We start from the raw sequence: 24,972 nt of genomic DNA, 5'->3' as shown, positions 1-24,972 counted from the left end.
GCCTGAATTTTTGCTAAGATCTTCTATCTCGATTATCCTGGGTTTTCTGTCCACTTATTATCTTCTTATTAATATTATCTCTATTCTTGATTCTCCTCCTTCTTATTCCTTTTAACACCATTTATCCAATTCGAATATCAATCTCTAATATTCTTCACCCTTATCTATCTTCATCTTCCACTTCTAACCTACAGACTATCTTTTATCTTTCATCAAAACCTTTCATTCACGTTAGACCTTTCTTCCCGGCTAATTCTATTTTTGCTTTCTTTCCTCACACCAATCACTCAATTCATTTCCTTTCTTCATCTTCTTCTTCTCATTCTTATTTTTCCACTCTTTCTCTGTGATATTTTTCTCTTTTCCATCGGCGGTACACCGCCTCATCTCCATCTTATCCATTTTCTCATTTTTTCCTCATCTTATTCCTTCAAAATCTTTCCCTCCGACAGTTTCTCATTATCTTTGTCATAATCTTCTCATTTATAGTTTCCATTTTATACTTTCTCGTCTTCTCTTTTCCTTTTCCGTTTCATCCCACATTTCTATTATTTCCGATCTTCATCTCTCATTCACTTTTTTCTCATCTTTTATAGCTTTTTTCTTTTTTACTGTTTCTTCTCAATTATTCTCTCATTCATCTCGTATTTCCTGATCCAGCTCTCTCTATCTTTTACTTCCACCTATTCTCTATCCTCTCTCATCCTTGCCTTCTACTCACTGCTTCCTGTCTATCCTTGTCTTCTTCCATCGGTCCATCGGCTGCTTCCAATTCTTCTTCTTCCTCAAATTTATTATGATTTTATCTCTTACCACCAATTATCCATGTTCTTTCTTTCTCTCTCTGTTGCTCACTTCTTCAAACCTGTAATATATTATTATGTTTACTATATTAATATATTATTCTCCTTGACTTTCTCTAATTGTAGGTCTCTCTCTACTTCTTCATCTTCTTGTTCTCTCTCTCTCTCTCAAATTTCATCTTCTATCTCTGCTTTTGTTTCTTCTTTCGGCTTGTCTCTCCAAGCTACTTCCTCTTCCTCTATTCATCTTTCATCTCTCACTCTTCTTCCTTTGGTTTCTCTCTTTCTCTTCTTGTTTTTCTCTTTCTCTTCATTCTCTTCCTCTTCATTCTCTTTCTCTTCATTTTCTTTTTCTTCATTCTCTTTCTCTCCATTCTCTTTCTCTTTTTGTTCTCTCTCTCTCAAATTTCATCTTCCATCCCCGCTGTTGTTTCTTCTTTCGGCTTGTCTCTCCAAGCTACCTCCTCTTCCTCTATCCATATTAATTTTATCTCTCACTCTTATTCCTTTGTTTTCTCTCCTGCTTCTATCACTCTCTTGCTCCCTCTCTCTCTCTTCCTCCTCCTCCACCATCACCCCCTTTTCCATCATTCCTTCCTTTTTCAGCGTTATAGCTCCATCCTCTTCACCACCTCTCTTTCCTTCCTCTTCTCTTTCCATCTCCAACTGAATTGAGTAAAGTTCTTTTTCAGTTCCTGTTCATAAGTAGAGTTTCTCCTACTGTTGTAAGCCCCTGCCTTTATCCCGTGGGACTGTTTATCCCTAGGGATGCCCCCTGTATGGAGATGTAGATCCTTGCATTTTGGGGAACCCTTTGTTGAGAGCTTGCGATTTGGAGTGGTTTCCAGCTTTGTTCACTGAGAAGGGATAAATATTTTCTTGAATATTTCTCACTATAATGGGCTTGGAGTGTACAAGTATATTATGTCTGTGCAGAATAATATATTGTTAAGGCTGTAACTTTCACTCTAATACATTTTTACTGTCGCTCTAGTACGAGCATCCAGTTATCGATTAAGAGTTTTGTTGAAATGACTAATATGATATCATATTCGGAATATTAATGATGAATTTCCGTTACCGTCAGTGATTCCCGATAGTAAAATACTATACTCGTATTTTACTTTAATTACATGTCTTGTCTCCTAGGAAAAAAATCCTTGTTGAAGAATTGCTATTTTAACTCAAGATTATTTTATCTATATTGGATAAAGAGACACTTGAAACTGTCATAATCATTTTATTCATCAGAATAACGATAAACTAGTGCATAATTCTTACTTTGACTGTTACATAATTTTCAGTTTTTGTTGAGTTAAGATTTCAGTTATCCTACAGATGGGAATAAATTGGAAGTTCCATTTGTTCAAATGTTAATTAATGAATAATTATTATCAAACTAAAACCCAATTGAATGCTGTATATCACCCCGAAGACGTCTGCTACTGCAGTAACACAAGTCTTCGGGGTGATTCACAGCTTAATTGGGATTTCGTTTGATAATAATAAATTATTTCAGTTATCGATTAGGAATGACTAACATTTTATCATATCCGGAATATTGATGATTAATTTGTTGTTTTTCTGGCTCTAAATTTTGTAAAATTACTCAAAAATTTTCCAATTAATGGTGATTTGAGTGTGATATTTTTGTTTTTTATTCTGTTTTCAACCGTGAAAATTTAAAAATCTTAGTTTTCGTTGTTTTCAAGTGAAAATGGACTAAATTTTAGTAAAAAGGTGAAATCATAACCCCTATTTTGGACTTTTAAGATGTTATCTAAATTTGGGAGAGAAATAGTACAAGGAGTATCCTTAGTTTTTTCTCTCCCAATCAGTGTTTCTCTGTAAAAAATATAAATAAATATATAGGCCTAAATAGATTTCCATTACCATTAGCAATATTCCCAATAGAAGATGATGATCCATCTTCTCAAGCTAATGAAATTCCATATCCTCATGACGTTGTCTACAACCCTTCATTCTGAACAATACATATTCCAGTATTAATGAGTAACAATACATGAGTATTAATAAAGTAACATTCCAGCAATCAACAACCACTTGACTGATTTCTAGACCTTATCATTATAGTCCAAACAAATGGTCGTTTTTCAGGAAACAGCCCTGAGTATAGCCCCTATAGCACAGCCCATATAGTACAGCCCATATAGTACATTCCATGGACGAAGAGACATGGCCAGCTTGTGATAATTAACACTGTAAGCTTATACGTTCCCTATTATAATCTATTATCATTTTAGCTTTTGTTAATCTCACTATATCTCACTATTACCAGGGCTTTTTAGCCTTGTAATACACTATGGCTTAAACTTCTTGCATCTTGGGTTATGTGTCTAAAGAACATGATCGTGATATGCATGTTGATCAATCACAGCCCAATCATTAATTATAGTCATCTGTGATGATCATCATGACAACATAATTGAATAATTGTCACACATGGTCACTCTGTAGTCATCAATCAAAGATTTGTGAATGACTATCAAGCTAAGCTATTGTAGGCTATCAAGACTCTATTATTTGATTAGCTACATTTTCATCTCACAAATCTTCTTGGTACATGTATAATGAATAATGACTAATCATGAAATTTCGCAATAGATCATAGTGATCGTTTATAAGCATATAAGTTTGAATTTCTATATAATGATTAATAATATGTGGTCCTACAACAAAACTCTACATTCCTGAGGCATCTTGTCTTTCATTATAGCCAATTCAATTCAAAAAGTTCTTTATTCCTCATAAAAACAAAACAATATGATCTACATACTCTTACAAGAACTCATACATAAGGATAATATTTTTTTACAACAAAAAACACAAAAAAATAAAATTAAATCAAATAGAAAGTGGTCCTCAAAATATCTTCATCCTAGTATTTCAATCATGATTGAGATTCATAAGTTATCAGCCTACTAGCCTTTTCAAGATTGAAGCCACTTTTAGGCATTTATAAGCTCAGCCTTGGGCTATCTATCCAACTTTCCATATTATTTTGGTGTATCATGGGGTGAGTTAATGGAAATGGATGAAATAAAACATTTATAAGTTTGAGAAATATTATATTAGGATTGATGATTTTCAACTATGACCTGTCAGTAACATCAAAAATTGACTTTTCGTCTTCTGCAAGCAATCATATCATCGTCCATTCTTCATGAAACAATGTATGCTTGAGACTAGCAGAATTTCAATTATAATCAATGTTTTTTCTTTTAATCTGTCTAATTTTTAATTTGTTGTTGTTTTTTTCAGATCTCATTCCATCTAGCAGCATGCCTATCTCACCATTTCGCATGAAGAAGTTGATGTACGTCTTCAACGTTTTCTTCGGTGAGTGTAAAAATTCTATGAATTAATCCTTATTTCTCATTGATTCTAAAATGTTCTTTATTATAATGAAAAATGACTTGAGAATTCCCTTCACTTTCATAAAACTGATTATGTTGTACGTCATTTGAAAAAAGTGCATTCTTGAGAGAGAATAAATAGTGCATACGTTTCTTTCATAAACACATATTTTTTGAAAGAGATGATAAAGCTATTAATACAAGACAGAACATTGTCATCTATAGAACTGATTAAATCCAGTTCAATTATGTAATGACAACCACGAATACAACACACGTAATAGAAACAGAATTGCATTCCCAATTCATCGTCACACAGCTTTTGAGAGAACTTCCTTTTATTCTGGGATGAGATATTTTGATAAACTCCCAGCAGAAATAAGAAACAGAGTCAGTGCAACTATTCAAAAAAACTGTTAGGGAAATATTAATTGAGAAAACTATTTACAGTGCTACCGAATTTCAATTTTAATCTTTTTGAATAACGACAAATTTTTCTGATTAATTTTATTAATCAAGACTATCTACTAATATCTAATACGTTAGTACAATAATTGATATATAGATTTAATTAAAGAGTAGATTTTTGACTTTGTAAATAGATGACTCTTATCTACAATATTTAGTTATAGGATAGCTGTGAGAATAATTTAATATTACTTCAATATTCTTTAATATGACTTCAGTCTTTTTCATTCAATAATTTAATATTAGATTATACTGACATTTCACCTGTCATTTGAGTGAAACTCAAATTTTGACGTTTTTGTGATAATTGTGAATGAATAAATAAATTCCCTTTGTGTTACGATATCAATTGACATTGATATCAGTAACAATAACCATTCATTTCTATATTGTTCTGTGACTGAGATGAATATAGTAGATTTTTACTTTTGCTATGAAATAAGCTCACAACATAAAACTCAATGATTGGTTGGTATGATAGCGGGTTTTATGAAGATTGATAGGTTCAGATTTTGAGGCTACATTCATCGATTCTAGAATTTGATTAGAAATACGTCAGAGTTTCGTTGAACAGATTAATCCAGGCAAATCCTTCCAGTCATTTTTTTCAATACAGTAACTCGTTCCGATCATTTATCAAAAGAGATTTGTTACAGTGTATTGCTTGCATGTCAATATTGTGCTGCAGTGAAAATGTTAAAAGTGATTGATATGGACATTCAATTTAGAGTTTTCATTACATTGAAATTTATTCATTTTTTACATCTCTCTACTTACAGAATTCCCTCATTCTATATCTCCAACAAAATGTGGGCCTACATGAATTGTGTGGTTGAACCTTTCGTACTAAATTGATATTCTCTTTTATTTATCTTCTCCTTGAACTTTCGAATTAGATACGAGACACATTTCACAAAACATCTGACAGAATATCCTTCTGGGAAGATTTATTCTCTCGTTTTCATCTGTTTATTACTTCATAAAACATCAAGAGGCTGCAATCGACAGTATTTGAATATCGACTAATTATCAACATTTAGAAAGACCCGATATTGGGGTCTATACTTTTAATATCGAATATATCATTTATACATTGATGGAAAAGTCAACTACTGTAGTATCCTTCCTGAAAGTATCAAGTTCTAAATGAAAATAGTTATCAATTTCATTTTATCTAAAAGGGAGTATTCTTATTAGTTTTGGGTTTCAAACCTGTTGTTCCTTTCCCAATCATTCATAGTTGAGAATGATATTATAATATAATATTATGTACCAATTTCTAAATAAATAGCATTTATTGTTATTTATATAGACATTGATACATCTAAGTGCCAGCTTTCCACCAATAAGTAAAATTTATTTTCTATTACTATACATTCATCCGTTCATATCATTACTATTAATGATATTATCATCATATTGTTTATATCTAACTCAGCTAGGTATTAGTATTGTAAGGCTAGTGGCACACCATTTAGTCATGACAAAACAAGATATGATTAGTCACAATACTTGTGACTAAACGTATTGTGACTAAACGTGACTAGTCTTGTCTTGACTAACTTGTGTGCGCCTAGCCTAATACGTGATTCGTTACAAGAAATTCCCCACTTGATTAAAAAATCCTATTTTCAAAGAATTCAAAATCGAGGGATCAATTCATTTCTTACGTAATTCAAATACAAGTGAATAGTACAATATTCCAGTGTATATTTGTCACATTTTCATGCATACACGTAAGCTAACAGATCAAGGACTGGAAATAAATTCAAAGCCAAAATCCGAAGTCTCTGGTGACAAAACCCTCGCTGCCTTACCGAATTCGCCTGTAACCAGGTCGTGCATCGTCACGGAAGGGTACATCTGTTTTACTTTGATATCCTAACAAGCCGACACCTCACTAACCCTTACCTAACCCTTCCCTTATCCTTCCCTACCCTTTCCTCCACCCTCTATCTTTCCCTTACCTGCCCCACCCTTTCCCTTAAACTCTACCTACTCTTTCCCTTATCCTGCTCTACCCTTCCCTTCACCCTCTATCTACTGTTTCCCTTATCCTGCCCTACCCTTTCCTTCATCCTCTATCTACTCTTCCCTTATCGTGCCTCACTCTTTCTCTTACTCTCTATCTACTACCCTTTCCCTTACCCTCTATCTACTCTTTCCCTTATCCTGCCCTACCCTTTCCCTTCTCATTCTGGAGTCTTGTAGCGTCGACTGTGGATCAAATTTAAGCCGCCAATGCATAAACTTCAATCCAACGGTCCCTTGGGAGTGCCATAGGGCGACTCTGAGCCCGGCCTACACTGCACTGTAATAACTAAAGTCGAGATAAATCCAAACAGACTTATATGCAAGGCTGCTCTGTAGATAAACTATGATCTAGCGCGCATGCGTGGGATCTTGTATGCAGATTGAGCGCGATTATTATTATATTTGAAGCAACGCACGATTGTGAACAGTTATGGTGCTTCTACAACACCTTATCAGTATTAATTCGTTGTCGGAAATTGCGTCTGTTGTAGATTCTGTTTATTACGGGTGTTTGTTGTGGAATTAAAATGAATTACTTCTGTTATGATAGTTGAGAATTCCGTTTGTTGGGGTTGTACTAGTTGTTGGTATTAGCACAGATTCAAGACAGATTCTGATTTGTTTATTTAGTCTATGGTACTAGTGAAATAAAATGATTTCACATAATGAGTATTAATTCTCTCATTTGTGAATGAGTTGTAGATTGACTGTGTTTTTTTATTTTATTTTTTTTATTTATTTATGTCATTGACAATAATTACAAATCATGATTATAATAAATATACTATGATTGGGAGAAGACAATAGGCGTAGCCCAAAACTGTCTTCTCCCAAATTTTTACAAATAAGTTTCAAAAAAGAATAAGGCTAAGATTTCACTTTCACTTCAAAAAGTCCAATTTCCACTACAAAACTAATGACTAAACTCAAAATTTTGGATTTTGATATTTAAAAACTGATCAAAAACAAGAATATTTCACTCAAATCTCTACAAATTGGAAATTTTTGAGTAATTTTACAAATTTTTGAGCCAGAAAAGAAACACAACTTCACTATTAGCACAGCTGATAGTTTTCCAGGGGTTTATTTATCTATTTTATTCACTTATTTACAATGCAAATGACACCAATGTAATAACATTGGTAGATAAAATAATAAGGTAGTCCTTGTCCTATTTTTCTTTCAAATTTATAGGTGACAAAGTCAAAGATAAGGTGAGAATTTCACGTGTACAATTTAAAAAAAATTTAATTCAAAATAAATATGAAAACTATGAATTTCGAATTCAGATGGCTTGAATTAAAAAATTAATTAGAATTATTCCACTCAATTACCACTTGTAACTAATAATACTGAGTTATTTTAAAAAAATTGGAACCATTCAAGAAACACAAACTTGTTGTAAACACTAAAGCTCAGGTGATGAGTGGAATTATGAACGTCTTCCTAAAGAAATACCTGATCGGAAAATTTGAATTTCAACAATACTCGATTTTTCTTGATAAGTAGGCTATAGTATTGTGGTTTGCGTTCAATGAGTTTGTTGTTCTTATTTTTTATATTTCTTTTATTGGTTAGTTAGAAATATTCATATCCTTCATTGAATTTTTTGTTTTATAGATTTTGCAGAGGTGTAAAAACAATAGCATTTACACAATTATTCATTCTACTTTCAGAGTTATTCCTCTCAAGTATTTTATTGTGAATAGATCCACAGTAAGATTTGTGAGTGGAGCTGAGAATTCTTCTTTCTCCTCTCACCATCAAAAAACCTCCTTTTATATTTTTAAATATAAATTTGAGTGATTTGGTGACAATTGAAGATATTATTGGGTCAAGATGATCATGTTCAATTCTAGGACTCATTATTGAAAAATTGAACTTTTCGTTTCGATTAATACAACTTCATTTCTAACTAGCAGGTAACCCGACTCCCCAACGGTTTAATTAAAAATGTGACAAACTAAAAACTTGACCTACTGATATCTTAAAAAAATTCAATGAGGCCTATAACCATCCTCGATAAATTAGGAATCTTTATGCAAAATTTCAAGTTCATCAGTCAAGTAGTTCAGACGTGATGGTGCGTCATTCATGAATTTCCTATCCCCTAAGCCTATTCTTCTCTTCATTTTATCATAGATAAACTGGAAGCTAGAACAACAAGCAGTAGAATATTCCATGTAAAGTGTGAGTAGATTCAAATGATTAGTAGCTGGTTGATGTATCGAGATAATAATCTTCCATTGGCTGAGACAAGACAGTAAGACACGTTCACCGAGAGCTCAGCATTAAAATTAAACTCATGAGACATAAAACGACAGAGCAGGATTGGAGCACTTGGTAACTAACAAAAGTTACTAGAAATGGATCCTCATGGGAAATTATTTGATGAGAAATAACAAAATGATAAAATAGCGATGGTTTTATCTGCAAAAAAACAAATAAACAGATACAGATAAGAAATATGCAAGAATATACATCAATTTCTTCAAATTTGTCAGATTACTATGCAAGTTTCTTAACTAGAATATATATATATATATAATATATATATATATATATTATATATATATATATATATATATATATATATATATATATATCTGAGTACCCTTTTAAAAATTATTTTTATTTATTTTCCAAACACTTTAAAACGGCATCAGTAGCCGAAACATGTCGTGACTAAATAGTTTTTAAAGGGTACTCAGATTTATATTTTTATTTATATTCAAAAGTAGCCCTAAAGGAAAACGACAAGTTTCATAACAAATGTTCATTTTTCAAACTTTTCTACACTCCAGATACGCTTGAAATGAAGATAAGTATGATTATGAGAAGAACACGAATATCTTGATTCGTGATGAGAATTCTCCATGGGCAGAATAATGACATGGGCTTGGTACTCTGTCTTATCATTTCTAATTTGTTTGTTGTGCTCTTTGCAAGAAGAAAATAGTTGGCATCTTAATTTCTTCTCTGAAAGGTTTAATCAGAAGCTCAGCATGTTCAAGCAAGACAATATTCCAAGTTTCTTCAAGACAATATTGTCAACGAGACACAGTTCTCCCCTTAAAGGCTTATAATTGGCTCTAGGCCAAAAATGTAAAGTTGGTGAAATACAGTCAGTTGCTAAGGGGGAAATGCAGAAAATAGAGATGCTGCAAAGGAGTGTAGTTTGAACAATTTAAGGAGAAAAGTGTTCAGAACTTCAAGAGATGAAAAGAGGGAGAAGAAAGATGAAATTGAAATGTGGAGAAGCAGAGAAAAAGACTGGTCGAGAGAGAACAAGGCAAGGGATAAGAAATAAAATATAGGAGAGCCTAGAAGAAAAAATACCAATAATCTAGATTACAAAACAAATGCAATGTAATTATTCATTGATAAGAGGAAGCAAATACAGTGGCAAGATAAGATGAAGAGAACACGAAGAAAAACATAAGAACAAGAATGGGAAGACGAAGAGTATAGGAGAGTCTAGAAGAAAAAAATACCAATAATCTAGATTACAAAACAAATGCAATGTAATTATTCATTGATAAGAGGAAGCAAATACAGTGGCAAGATAAGATGAAGAGAACACGAAGAAAAACATAAGAACAAGAATGGGAAGACGAACAGTATAGGAGAGCCTAGAAGAAAAAAATACCAATAATCTAGATTACAAAACAAATGCAATGTAATTATTCATTGATAAGAGGAAGCAAATACAGTGGTAAGATAAGATGAAGAGAACACGAAGAAAAACATAAGAACAAGAATGGGAAGACGAACAGTATAGGAGAGCCTAGAAGAAAAAAATACCAATAATCTAGATTACAAAACAAATGCAATGTAATTATTCATTGATAAGAGGAAGCAAATACAGTGGTAAGATAAGATGAAGAGAACACGAAGAAAAACATAATAACAAGAATGGGAAGACGAAGAGGATGTGATATGAAATCAATAAGAGGGAGAAGAAGCAGAAGTCACAGTACAACTAGAAAAACTGGAGAAATATATTGAGGGTGTACGATGAGAAGAGAGAAAATGAGCTAGAAGAGAAAATGAAAGAAGAAGTATGAGAACAGAAGGGAGAATACAAAGAAGACGCAGGAAATAGTACAGAATGTGGGAAAAAGAAAGTATTTGAAAAATAATAAGGAAAGAAGATGAAACAAGAAAGTGACACAGAGATAGAGCAGAGAAGAAAAGTCAGTTTTTAGTACTGTATTTAGTACCGAGAGAGGTAGGAAGTGAGTGAAGTTGAAAGAAGAAAGAAGAAGAGAGAGAAGAGAAAACAAAGGATGATAAGGAGTATGTTGAAGTGATAGGAAAGAGGAGAATTTTATTGTACAAGGAAGAATAGAGTAAGGGAGGAGTACAAAAAAATGAATCTAGAATAAAAAACCAAGCATTTGATGCGAAGGAGAAGGAGTGTGCCAGAGTGTTGGAAAAGAAAAGCATGGGAAAAATAATTTAAGTGTCAGAAAGAGAAAGAAGAATACAAAAATAATAATATTCTGAAATTGTGGACCAGTTAGCGTTATTAGAAGCTTAGGCAGAGAGGTCTCATTGTATTAATCCTATTGTGAAGTGGATTAGAATTTGGCCTGTTTTGCGTTGAAATGCCATTGGAAAGGTCACCCTCAGTGAGGAGGAGGAGGAGAGGAGGAGGAGGAGGAGAAGGAGGACCCACTCAAAATCTGAGGAGGCAAGAGCCTAATCCTAATGGATAGACGCACCTATTAGGCGTATCATGGCTCCAGGGCTCCAAAACCTCACTCTGCAGTTAAACATCACACCTCCCTCCTCATCCTTAATTCTATCTCTTCTCTTTCCTCTCTTCTCAATCTCTCTTCATGTTTTACTGACTCCATTTAATTATTTCAAATATTTGTTCCAGTTGTCCCTGTTTTAGTTACCATTTATTTCCTTTGTTCAGTTCTCATTATTTCTGCATTAGAATCACTCTTGTCCTTCATTCAATTATTTTAAGCTTTCTCCATATTGTATCAGTTTGAATTCAATCCTCCGCCTTTCAATGTTTGATCTTTTCTTTCTTTTTCCACTACCTCTCAAGCAGCATGTTTTTTTCTTCATCTACTTCTCTCAAGGAGGCCTTCCCCTCTATCAAGTACTCTTGATGTTCTTTCTTCCTCTTTGGTTGTTTCTGTTCTTCTATCGGTTATCACACTTCATCTTACTCGTATTATTCTTCATCTATCACGACCTCTCCTAACAACCCACCATTTATATTTCTTTCGTATCTCTTTCTTCACAAAAACTTCGTTATGAATTAGTGCAAGTTGAAAGTAATAAGTCTTGTCTAAAGAATAAAGACATCATTCTTTAGTAGATTAGACTTATAAAGACAATTAATTAGTCGTTTGGTAGAGAGTTAGTGGGGAGAATTCCGCCAATTTATTTAGATGCATAACAATATCATCTATAGCTATTACCAATTGCTTTTTTCATGTCATATGCAGTTGGATTTATTTTCTTAGTCTATATTATGTAAATTCATCTATAATTTTGCTGTATTGTGAGCTATTGTATATAAGTGTAAAAGTCAGTATAATATATTGTAATCTACATAAATAAAGAACTTAATCAATCAATCAATCTTCTTCCTTCTCCTACTTTCTCTCCTTGCCTTATAAATTTATCCCTTTCCCCTTTTCTCTACTCTACCCTATCCTTATTTACCTCCCTTATTTATTTGTCCCTTTATCTCCCTCTTTATTTCTTGTTCCATCCTAATTCTACATCTACTTGTGAACTTCCCTACTCATTCCATCATCATTCTCCCTACTTCATACCAAACACAACAACATTATCTCTTTCCTCGCAGATTCTTCTTCTTCTTCTTCTTCTTCTTTCTTCTTCTTCTCTTCTTCTTCTTCTTCTTCTTCTTCTTCTTCTTCTTCTTCTTCTTCTTCTTCTTCTTCTTCTTCTTCTTCTTCTTCTTCTTCTTCTTCTTCTTCTTCTTCTTCTTCTTCTTCTTCTTCTTCTTCCTCCTCTATCTCTCTCTCAACTTGATGTACCCTGTTACTATTATAAAAAATACCTATCACTCAAACACAATCCTATAGATTATTCGGCATCAAACTAAAACAAAAAAAAAAAGGTTAAAAAATAGTTTATCATTTCCCCATTAATTTATTCACAGATATGTTAATAGTTCTTGGTATTTATTCATACACGGAATATTTATAACTATACTATAACTTCATGTCTTCAAAAATTGGGAATTTTCCATGTTATTGCAGTTATCCAAAGGTGAACATGATGTATTTTCTTTTCACACTAATGACTTTTAACATGCACTAATTTATCAAGGAGGTTTTCTATGATTGAAGAAGTTCATGTTTAGATAAACAAACTGTTTGTCACAAGAAGTTTTCTCCAATTAAGCAGCAGGGTCTCAACACAATCCAACAAAGATAATCCAGCTTACAAACTCGCAGGTCAAAGTACTTACAATGAGATCCACTACAAACTGTCAACGTTGGTTGAATGGAAAGCATTCATGTTGTTTCATGTGTTATACTGACAGATTGAAGTGAATTTAAGTGAACTGAGATCCTATTTGCACTGTCAGCATTGGTTAAATGGGGTGTATCGATGTTGTTTCAAAAGGAATGCTGACAGTTTGAAGTGAATTCAAGTGAACTGAGATCCTTTTTGTACTGTCAGCATTGGTTGAATGGGGTGTATTGATGTTGTTTCAAAAGGAATGCTGACAGTTTGGGATGATTTCTGGGCACGGTTGAATCGCATTTCGGGAATCCTCGCTTGAACCAATTACAATATTCACTAGTCAACGGCCAGCTGAGATTTGAGAGTGGGTTAGTTTAATGGCATTTTGTGACGGTGCGACGGTGTCACAGTGTGACGGTGTGATTCTGTGACAGTGGCAGCCGGGAAGACAATAATTACAATTGGCAAATGTAGGCAGATTTGACCCTTCTCACACGTCTGTGTCTGAACTTATAGGGACTGTTTGGATTTAACTAGTGGGAAAATGTGTTGAAGGTGAGGAGGAAAGGAAGAGCGTGGGATATGAGGTATGAGGAGGAGAGAAGGATGTGGAGGAGTAGGGAGAGGAGAAAGTGGAGAAGGAGGAAATGCAGGAATGGAATATGAAGGAGGAAAGGAAGAAGAAGAGGAGAATGAAGTAGAGGAAGGTGAGAGGAAAGGAGAAGAAGAAGTGAAGAGGAAAAGAATTAGGAGGAGTTAGTGGAGGGGTTGAGGAAGAAAATTAAATGCGGGAAGAGGAGAATGAGTAGGAAATTGAAATTACGGAAATGATAACATATCAACATGAATGAGAAGATTAGAGAATAGAATGAAAGTACTCCACTGTTTTGTGGTTTGGTATTTTTCCATAATTTCCATTTTTCCAAAGTTGTCAAACACCTTTCACTACAAACTTTTCACTAAAAAGTGGTTTTCAACTCCTACTTGGGTTTTTTCAGAATGCAAGACGATAAATAAACATAAATTGAAACGGAGAAGAGGAAACATTAAACAAGGAGAATTCATTGTCAACCACTTTTTACTAGAATCTTTTTACTAAAAAGTTGTTTTCAACTCCTATTTAGGTATTCAGGATGCAAGATGATAAATCAAACATTAACATAAATAGGAAGAATAAATAGAAACGGAGAAAAAAAGAGTTTTCAATGAGAGAATGAGCAAGAACAGGATAGAAGAGGATGAAAATAGTGGAGGAGAATAAAAGAGATATCAAGATATCCAGTGAATCGAAGAATATCTCAGCCAATCAGAGGAGAATGCAGTCGGACCGCCTCGAGACACTTTAAGCCTTACGATTGGTCGTACGACTAGGATCCCGTTCAACTATAGCCACGCCTCCAGCCAATCATAAGCTAGCAAGGCAGCAATTGAATCTCAGTTGTCAGTTATCTTCTTTGCTGGTAGATAGCGTTGGTATAAACCAACGTGTTTCCAATTTTATCATTCTTCATCATTTTTCTGATTGTGATAAGCTAGGCCTACAGTAAATAGGAATTCAAAGACCAAGCTACAATCAATTTCAGGTATTTTCATAAATTTTGACTGATGTAAGTATTTAAATAATTAATTGATGACCTGTACTTTTCTCTCTATAAGAAGACCAAAAATGTAATTTGTAGTACTCTTCATAGTGAGATTCCATCTAGAATGTCAGCATTGATTGAATGTAAAGAGTTGGTGTTATATGAGATATTATACTGATTCCTGACATTCTCGAGAGAAACTCTCTAAGAGGTTACTATCTCATATTGAATACGAATATAATGCGAGTACATTGTTCCCAGGAATTTCACCACACAGTATTCAACAAACAAATACTGAGAAAAAATTAATAATATATAGGCCTACATTATTTTGTAATTAAGTCAGAATACACTCAATACTATGTAGCCTACTGTAATCTGAGATTACAAAACATAATAATAAAGCCGTGTCCGCACTGACAAATGCTCGACAAAAATGTGTGTTGGGCAAATTTTATTATGTTTGACAAACAATGTTTGCCCGTGGCCAGTGTGGACGCGTCACCAAAGAAAGTATTGTAAGTGAGGAGTACAGGTTTTTATGTTTCACAGCAAGCACTGAAAATGTTTGGAAAAACAATCATTTTTTGTTTGGCAAACAATGATTGTCCAAACTTTTTAAAATGTTTGTCCCTGAGCCCCTCAACAAACATGTTTGCCGAACATTTATGTCAAACATTTCTTCTGTGTGGTGTGGACACGGCTTATTATTGATATTTTTATTTGAGAAACACCAAATGACATGCATCAAACAATTAATGATACCCAGTTCCTACTGAAATTTCTCACAAAATATCAGCATACAGAGTTATTCGTAAAATAAGGTTTAGCGTTAACGTTAACAATAACGTTTGACGTTTATACATCAACGTTTCCCATTCAACCAATGCTGACAATGATCAAGTTATTTCAACCCTAGAAAGACAACACAAAACAGGCAACGCTTAAAGACAACATGGGGCTACGCATGACCCCAAATTTAAAATATCTAAAAATCACTACAAGATCCATTTTTTACACTGTTTTTCATGATTAACCATTCAAGCATCATCAATTTAGACATGTCCCAATTCAAAAAAAGTGAGTCAACCAAGATAAAAAAAAGAAATGCGTTTGCGTTATATACATTGATCATTATTCCTAGAAAACATGAAGAAACTAAAGTAAAATGGGTGAAATGATTGAGATTCTGAATATATGAAAAATATGATATAACTAGAATAGAAAATGATAATAATACTATGTGGATGAAGTAATAAGGAAAGCATAGCTTTAGAATCAGTAGAGCTTGCTGGAGAATCTAATTGTGAAAATAGATGAATAATGTGCTTTTTATGATATATTTAATCACTCTTTACCAATATTATGATCAAGTTTGAGCATATTTCTAACTTTGAATTTATCATTTGGGTCGTCTACATCAATAATATTCGAAAATAAGCAATTTTTTTGAGCAGAGCTCAAATGAATGAACTATACACTAGAGACAACTGGGGTTATGCATAACCCCAAGAGATTTTTTCACCCACTTCTGACCGATTTACAGCTTCTGAGTCACGTGTGTATGAATTTGATGGACTAGTTAGAGAATACAAAAATCTGGTGTGGCGCACTCACACAACTCTCCTTGCCGTTATGAAAATTGATCACCTGACGCTAGTGTTCCCGCGCATCTGAAGTCTACTATTCAAATATCCAAGCCAGCTGGTGACAGGACAATAAGGCTGGAGACACACGAAGTTTGCTATCTCTTCATAGTGAATGATTTAATAGAATCAACAGTTGCCAACAGTTTGTAATTGAAATAATAACATTTTCTCGAATTTTCGAGCTTATTTTCAATTTTAGGTGAAAATGTTACTCAACTTTAATTGGAGAGATTTTCATGCTCAATCTTTTCCACTTGGAATTTTTTGTTTAAATAGTATCTAAAGCCTGATAATTGAGAATCTAAAATCAAACTTTGCATATATGGGGCGGAGCTCCCGAAATTTTTACAGATATGGGACTTGTGGCAGTTGATAGAGCTTATCAATGACTATTTTAGGTATGAATTTGATCAAAATCGTTGAAGCCGTTTTCGAGAAAATCGCGAAAAACCATGTTTTTGACAACATTTTCACCATTTTATCCGCCATCTTGAATTGCATCAGACACACACACACACACACACACACACACACACACACACACACACACACACACACACACACACACACACACACACACACACACACAAACACACACAGTAATACCCAAAAACCACTTTTTCGGACTCAGGGGACCTTGAAACGTATAGAAATTTGAAAATTGGGGTACCTTAATTTTTTTCGGAAAGTAATACTTTCCTTACCTATGGTAATAGGGCAAGGAAAGTAAAAAATCGAAGATTTATTGAATCCCAGGTTGAATTGAATTGAATTATAATTTTACTGCAGCCAAGTAACATCAGAAAATATAATGGTCTGGGGTTACGCGTAACCCCTGTTGTCTTTTTCTAGGGGATTTTAATTGGGTTTAGTTCGTTAAGTTGATGATTAATTCAACCAATGGTTCAAATTAAACCAATGCAGACAGATCAAAATGAATGTATCTGTTGAGCTTTTCTGCCCTTTCACTCTACTTTCAGTTCACGGCAAACTCATCTTATAACAGCTGTGAAAGGCAGAGCAGAGCAGCGGTGGTTTTACGGTTCAGTTCAGTTGTCGGCTCTCAGAGGTTGACGACAACTTTGCACCAACTTTCGACCAAGTCGGACTTTGGCCATCTGTCTTGGACGGGCAACTCCGTCTGTCACCATGGGCTTAAATGTTTGCTAACTTCACGCGTTGACAATCTGCTGATCTCTGCTCAACAGATTCTAGGCACTGAAATATTGTCTCACAGCTCTAAATGTCTCCCAACTACAATTATTATTATAGGATTTTAAGAAGTGTCCGAGATTTTAGGTTCTGAAATATTGTTCAACACCTCTATTTTCAACTACAACTATTATGGAATGTAAAGAAGTATCCCTACCTTGGACTTGATTATTCATTATTTTTTTAAGAAATTAACGCCGGGACCAAAGTCTTGACGTGTCTATCTGAAACACGGGAGTAGTTCAAAAAATATATTATTTGAAAAAATATAGCTGAAGATTTGTGGGTTCCAATACGAAACTGAAGTTCTGTACAAAAGTATGATAAATGTGGATGAGACAAAAATAGAACTGTGCTTTTTCAATTTCATGGGAAAATTCCATAATATCAATTATCATTCAACAGATTTTATCAGAAATATAATTATCTGACCTTGCCAAGATTATCTAATACACTTATCATGTTGGTATAATTCGATTCTCTGCTCAAATTTTAGCTTCAACCTATCAACTAATGCAATTTACAAGGATCAAGTGATTATTAGTTACCTTCTTTCACAGTTTCAAGAAGGCTTGACTTATGTTTGTATAATACGGAGAGGATGAATATGCGACATTCACTCTAAAGATGAATTTATAATACTATTATATTGAGTGAGCAATTTCTGTATATCTGTTTATATTTTTCTATTTTTATATCCGGCTATCTGGTTATTTATGTTCAACGGATCTCGAAAACGGCTCTAACGATTTTCACGAAATTTGGAATATAGTAGGTTTATGATATCAAAATTCGATTGCACTAGGTCTCATCCCTGGGAAAACTCGCTGAAGGACATGAAAAGGATAATCCATCCTTGGAAAAACAGATGATGATTTCGTCGTCTGTCAATAACAGATGATGCGTGTGCCTGTGTGGGAGATCAGCTGTGTCAGCTGTATCAGCTTACTGTATCTCGCGACAAATCTAGAAATTTTAATTGACTCTATCAAAATACAGTAATCTGATTTGTTGACATGAGATGGTATTTATCATAATATTCAAAGTTAATCATTATTTTGCAGTTCTAAGTGAGTGTTATTTTGTTATTCAATTTGGTAAGTAAACAATCTGAATTAGAACTTTTATGTTTTCAAATATTTGGACTGAAAATTTCACCTGAATTCAAGTGTATGGAACATAACCTACTTTTTGGAATATTTATAGTCTATGAATCAAAGTTCGGGAAAGAAACAATTTTGGGCTGTGCATGTTTGTCCTTCCCCAATCATTTTAAAGAATTGAGTTCTGTTCATCAATAAATAAATAACAAGCAAAGCTCGGTGCCCCGATATTTATGACTTAATTCAGAACTTTGTTAAAGTGATTCCAACGCCATCTATATCTCAGTACAGTGAGATCTACGTTATAGTCAGTAGAAATGATAGGACGGCGTGGATGCCAATTTTTTCACCGCCTTCTATAGTAGATTGCTATGATCCAAGTCAACCCGGTATAGCTGATATAATATTAGTTGATTTTCCTCGATCATGATCAATATTATAACTTAAATAATGATATTAAAATCACTTCACTTATATGGGCTACTTGATTCAAATAAAAACAATATAAAAACTTTTAGTACCCTTTTATTAAAAACTTTAAAATATTCCATCGACTAGTTTCGACCATAGGTCATTTTCAAGTTAAAATGTCAATATTATGGCATTTCTACTTGAAAATTACCTAATGTTGAAACTAGTCGTTGAAATATTATTTATTTTTTTAAATATGGATCAGTGTTTACAAGAAGAAGCATTGCTTTTGTCGCTCGCTATGGACGAGGACGAACATGATGAGCCATTGTGAGTAACTTTTCATGTTTTATAATTGAAATTCACGAACTTGAACCAAAAAATTACATATTATCAGAATTTTTTTTGAAAAAAATAACCTTGACATCGGTTTAAAGAAGCATCAAGGAATATGCATGCCAAAAGAAAATCAATTCCGTTTAGTAGTTATTGAACAGCAAAGTAGTAAATAAAAAATTACGGGATTTCAATGAGAAGCAGTAGGCTACGGTACACACACAACCAACCTAACAGGACAGGATGGTTTTACCGAATTCCGAGCGTCTGCGTGCAGCGCGTGTGTGAATGTTCAGTTCGGTAAACTAGCGATATTTTCCCGAGCTCAATATCGCTCGGTTTGTCCCGAGCCTGTGCACTACCTCCGTAAACAAAGCCGTAGTGCATTCGTGTGAGGTCAGCACAGGTAGGGCTCCGACACCAATAAAAACACTAGCTGATAAAGGTCAGCTGAAATCAACAAATTTTTATTGGTGTAGGAGACCTACCTGTGCTGACGTCACCAGAATGCACTACGGCTTTGTTTACGGAGGTAGTGGCCTGTGTCGCGTCTGTCTGTGGAAGCCTTAAATCATCCTTGGAAAAACTGATGATGATTTCGTCGTCTGTCAATAACAGAAGATACGTGTGCCTGTGTGGAAGATCAGCTGTGTAATCAATCAGCTTACCGTATCTCGCGACAAATCTAGAAATTTTAATTGACTCGATCAAAATACAGTAATCTGATTTGTTGACATGAGATGGTATATATCATAATATTCAAAGTTGATCATTATTCTGCAGTTCTAAGTGATTAGTGAGTGTTATTTTGTTATTCAATTTGGTATGTAAACAATCTGAATTAGAACTTTTATGTTTTCAAATATTTGGACTGAAAATTTTACCTGAATTCGAGTGTATGGAACATAACCTACTTTTTGGAATATCTATAGTGTATAAATCAAAATTCCGGGAAGAAACAGTTTTGGGCTGTGCCTGTTTGTCCTTCCCCAATCATTTTAAAGAATTGAGTTCAGGGCTGCACTTTAGTATATGGGCCGCGGAATCCAGCATTGAGACCTATACAGATCGATAGAGGAGATCAATACGAGATCAACCATGTATGACATTGTTGTCGATTTCCAAGGATTAGCTGAAAAAACATGGTGGAAAGTTCAAATTTTTTATATCAATTTTTATTTTTAATAATTTTTTATGGCTAAAATATGTTTAAAACTAATGCAATCTTATGTAAAATTTGACGAGGAATCCATGAAACTAATTTCAGGTTCGTAACTTCAGTAGTTTTTGAGATATTGCAAAAAATGTGCAGAAAAATGCAAATTTTTGCTTTAAAAGAGGTTAACTTGTTTTCATGATGCTTAATAGGTATTTTTAATTATTGGATTTAGTAGAATGATGAATTCTGAAGAAAAAATGTCCAGTCACTCGATAGCCTAAACTTGAAATTGTTGGAGATATTTGAGAAAAAACATGGCGGAAAGTTCAAATTTTTATATAAATTTTTATTTTTAATTTCTATGGCTGAAATATGTTTAAAACTAGTGCAATCTTCTGTAAAATTTGACGAGGAATCCAATGAAACTAATTCAGGTGCGTAACTTTAGTAGTTTTTGAGATATAGCAAAAAATGTGCAGAAAATTGCAATTTTTTATTTAAAATAGGTAACTTGTTTTCATTGTGATTAATAGGTATTTCGCGGAAAAACTGAATGGGCACTGCTACTTCAATCAGAGCTATTCCTGGGAATACTATATTACTAGCCGTCAGGCTCGCTTCGCTCGCCATATCCGTTTAGCCAGACGTTTAGTCTGGACCCCCGACTGGATCCTCCTAACATAATTATGATAAAAATGCTCAAATGAAAGATGCAGGCGAGCGAAGCGAGCCTGCTGATCTCATTCTTGGACGATCCAGTCGTGGGTCCAGGGGGCGGAGCCCCCTGCCTAGACGGATATGGCGAGCGAAGCGAGCCTGACTGCTAGTTGAATTATGATTTTACTGCAGCCAAGGTAACAGCAGAAAATATAATGGTCTGTTGTCTTTTTCTAGGGGATTTTAATTGGGTTTATCAATCGTTAAGTTAATGATTAATTTAACCAATGGTTCAAATTAAACCAATGCAGACAGATCAAAATGAATTCATCCACTGAGCTTGTCTGCCGTTTCACTCTACTTTCAGTGCACACATTCACGGCAAACTCATCTTATAACAGCTGTGAAAGGCAGAGCAGAGCAGCGGTGGTTTTACGGTTCAGTTCAGTTGTCGGCTCTCAGAGGTTGACGACAACTTTGCACCAACTTTCGACCAAGTCGGACTTTGGCCATCTGTCTTGGACGGGCAACTCAGTCTGTCACCATGGGCTTAAATGTTTGCTAACTTCACGCGTTGACAATCTGCTGATCTCTGCTCAACAGATTCTAGGCTCTGAAATATTGTCTCACAGCTCTAAATGTCTCCCGACTACAATTTATTATGGGATGTTAAGAAATATTCCAGATTTTAGGTCCTGAAATTTTGTCTGACAACTCTAAATGTCTCCCGACTACAATAAAAGAATGTTAAGAAGTATCCCTTCCTTGGACTTGGTTATTCATTATTTTTTAAGGAATTTAACGCCGGGACCGAAGTCTTGACGTGTCTATCTGAAACACAGTAGTGGTACAAGAAATATATCTGAAAAAAATCTAGCTAAAGATTTGTTGGTTCCAATACGAAACTGCAGTCCTGTACAAAAGTATGATAAATGTGGATGAGACAAAAATAGAACGGTGTTTTTTCAACTATGGGAAATTTCTACAATATTAATTATCATTCGACAAATTTTATCATAAATATATCTGACCTCCCCAAGATTATCTAATATACTTATCATGATAGTATAATGCGATTCTATTCTCGAATTTTAGCTTCAACCTATCAACTAATGCAATTTACAAGGATCAAGTGATTATTAGTTACCTTTTTTACAGTTACACGAAGGTTTGATTTATGTTTGTATAATGCGGAGAGGAGGAATATTCGACATTCACTCTAAATATGAATTTAGAATCCTATTATATTAAGTGAGCAATTTCTGTATATCTGTTTATATTTTTATATTTTTATATCCGGTTATCTGGCTATCTGGTTATTTATGTTCAACGGATCTCGAAAACGGCACTAACGATTTTCACGAAATTTGGAATATAGCAGGTTTATGATATCAAAATTCGATTGCACTAGGTCTCATCCCTGAGAAAACTCGCTGAAGTACATGAAAAGGATAAAGGCATTCACAGACAGACGCGATACAGGGCTCGGGACGATTCGGTACGATATGTTATTACATAGCGGTAAATGAGAACGTGCACACAGCAGCGATATACCGAGGAAAGCGATATTATCGCAAGCGGTAGATCGCGTCGGTAATTCGGTCTACCGAATCTGTTCGGTAGACCGCTCGGAAATCAAGGCGGGAATCAGTAGTGCACACCTTTCTTATCGCACATGAATGCAGTGTAGTTAGTAGCTAATAATTTAGTTCAATTTTTTTAAATATGGATCAGTGTTTACAAGAAGAAGCATTGCTTTTGTCGCTCGCTATGGACGAGGACGAACATGATGAGCCATTGTAAGTAACTTTTCATGTTTTATAATTGAAATTCACGAACTTGAACCAAGAAATTACACATTATCAGAATTTTTTTTGAAAAAAATAACCTTGACATCGGTTTAAAGAAGCATCAAGGAATATGCATGCCAAAAGAAAATCAATTCCGTTTAGTAGTTATTGAACAGCAAAGTAGTAAATAAAAAATTACGGGATTTCAATGAGAAGCAGTAGGCTACGGTACACACACAACTAACCTAACAGGACAGGATGGTTTTACCGAATTCCGAGCGTCTGCGTGCAGCGCGTGTGTGAATGTTCAGTTCGGTAAACTAGCGATATTTTCCCGAGCTCAATATCGCTCGGTTTGTCCCGAGCCTGTGTCGCGTCTGTCTGTGGAAGCCTTAAATCATCCTTGGAAAAACTGATGATGATTTCGTCGTCTGTCAATAACAGAAGATACGTGTGCCTGTGTGGAAGATCAGCTGTGTAATCAATCAGCTTACCGTATCTCGCGACAAATCTAGAAATTTTAATTGACTCGATCAAAATACAGTAATCTGATTTGTTGACATGAGATGGTATATATCATAATATTCAAAGTTGATCATTATTCTGCAGTTCTAAGTGATTAGTGAGTGTTATTTTGTTATTCAATTTGGTATGTAAACAATCTGAATTAGAACTTTTATGTTTTCAAATATTTGGACTGAAAATTTTACCTGAATTCGAGTGTATGGAGCATAACCTACTTTTTGGAATATCTATAGTGTATAAATCAAAATTCCGGGAAGAAACAGTTTTGGGCTGTGCCTGTTTGTCCTTCCCCAATCATTTTAAAGAATTGAGTTCTGTTTATCAATAAAATTTATTTAATAAATAACGAGCAAAGCTCGGTGCCCCGATATTTATGACTTAATTCAGAACTTTGTTAAAGTGATTCCAACGCCATCTTTAACTTAGTACAGTGAGATCTACGTTATAAAGTCAATAGAATTGATAGGACGGCATAGTTGCCAATTTTTTTCACCGCCTTTTATAGTAGATTGCTGCTTGATTCAAGTCAACCTGGTAAAGCTGATATAATATTAGTTGATTTTCCTTGATCATGATCAATATTATATCTCAAATAAATAAAATCACTTCACTTATATAGGCTACTTGATTCAAATAAAAACAATTTAAAAACTTTTAGTACCCTTTTATCAAAAACTTAAAAATATTCCAACGACCATAGGTCATTTTTAAGTTGAAATGTCATTTCAACTTGAAAATGACCTATTGTCGAAACTAGTCGTTGAAATATTTCAAAATTGTTAATAAAAGGGTACTAAAAGCTTTTATATTGTTTTTACTCGGATATATTGTATTGACAAAGAATATGATATATATCTTTTCATTATTAAATTAAATATTTCATAATTGAGATAAAAAATATTTGGAGTTAATTGATTTCCTTCATAGCCTATAAACAGTTTGGCAAGATGACAACATCGTGCGTAGTAGGATAGAGGTATCTGCTTGGTCGAATGACACGCAGAATAACAAAACAATTTTGATTAGGTGCTGAATTTTCAACTTCATTCTCAGTATAGATATTATTATTGTCTAGATTCCTATCCTATATTGTGACATAAACTTGGAGTAGGCCTAGCGAAATTTATAGTAGCCTATAATTTGCAAAAGTCGTGTCAAAATGTCCCACCTCACTCTCTAAAATATTTATCATTATCAAGAAGATTAACACAGTCTCGTGTGCGATCATTGTCAGTCTATTCTGGGAAACAGCTGACATTTTTTGCCCTTTTTAAATTTGGCTCCCTGACAATGTGAATGTCTGGTCGTCGAATAATCGGATTAGGGCTGAAAAAGAGATGGTAAGAGAGAGAGAGAGAGAGAGATTGATGATAATGGTACAGAGAGAGGATGATTGAAAG

General features: G+C 34.1%; 1 protein-coding gene across 4 annotated transcripts in view; it reads left to right on the top strand.

Moving 5' to 3' along the window:
• The window catches only part of LOC111060065 (calexcitin-2), a 293,673-nt gene that overhangs the window by 241,408 nt on the left and 27,293 nt on the right, over nt 1–24,972 (top strand). For all 4 annotated transcript variants that reach the window (XM_039434686.1, XM_039434683.1, XM_039434684.1 and 1 more), the window contains exon 2: nt 4,086–4,163. In XM_039434686.1, coding sequence (XP_039290620.1) covers nt 4,106–4,163 — 58 coding nt within the window. In that variant the 5' untranslated portion in view covers nt 4,086–4,105. The remainder of the gene's footprint in view (nt 1–4,085; nt 4,164–24,972) is intronic.

This window comes from Nilaparvata lugens, chromosome 8 (genome assembly GCF_014356525.2).
Source record: "Nilaparvata lugens isolate BPH chromosome 8, ASM1435652v1, whole genome shotgun sequence".
NCBI classification, from domain to species: domain Eukaryota; kingdom Metazoa; phylum Arthropoda; class Insecta; order Hemiptera; family Delphacidae; genus Nilaparvata; species Nilaparvata lugens.
The sequence above is the reverse complement of the archived record's forward strand: the minus strand, read 5'-3'. Positions and strand labels throughout refer to the sequence as shown.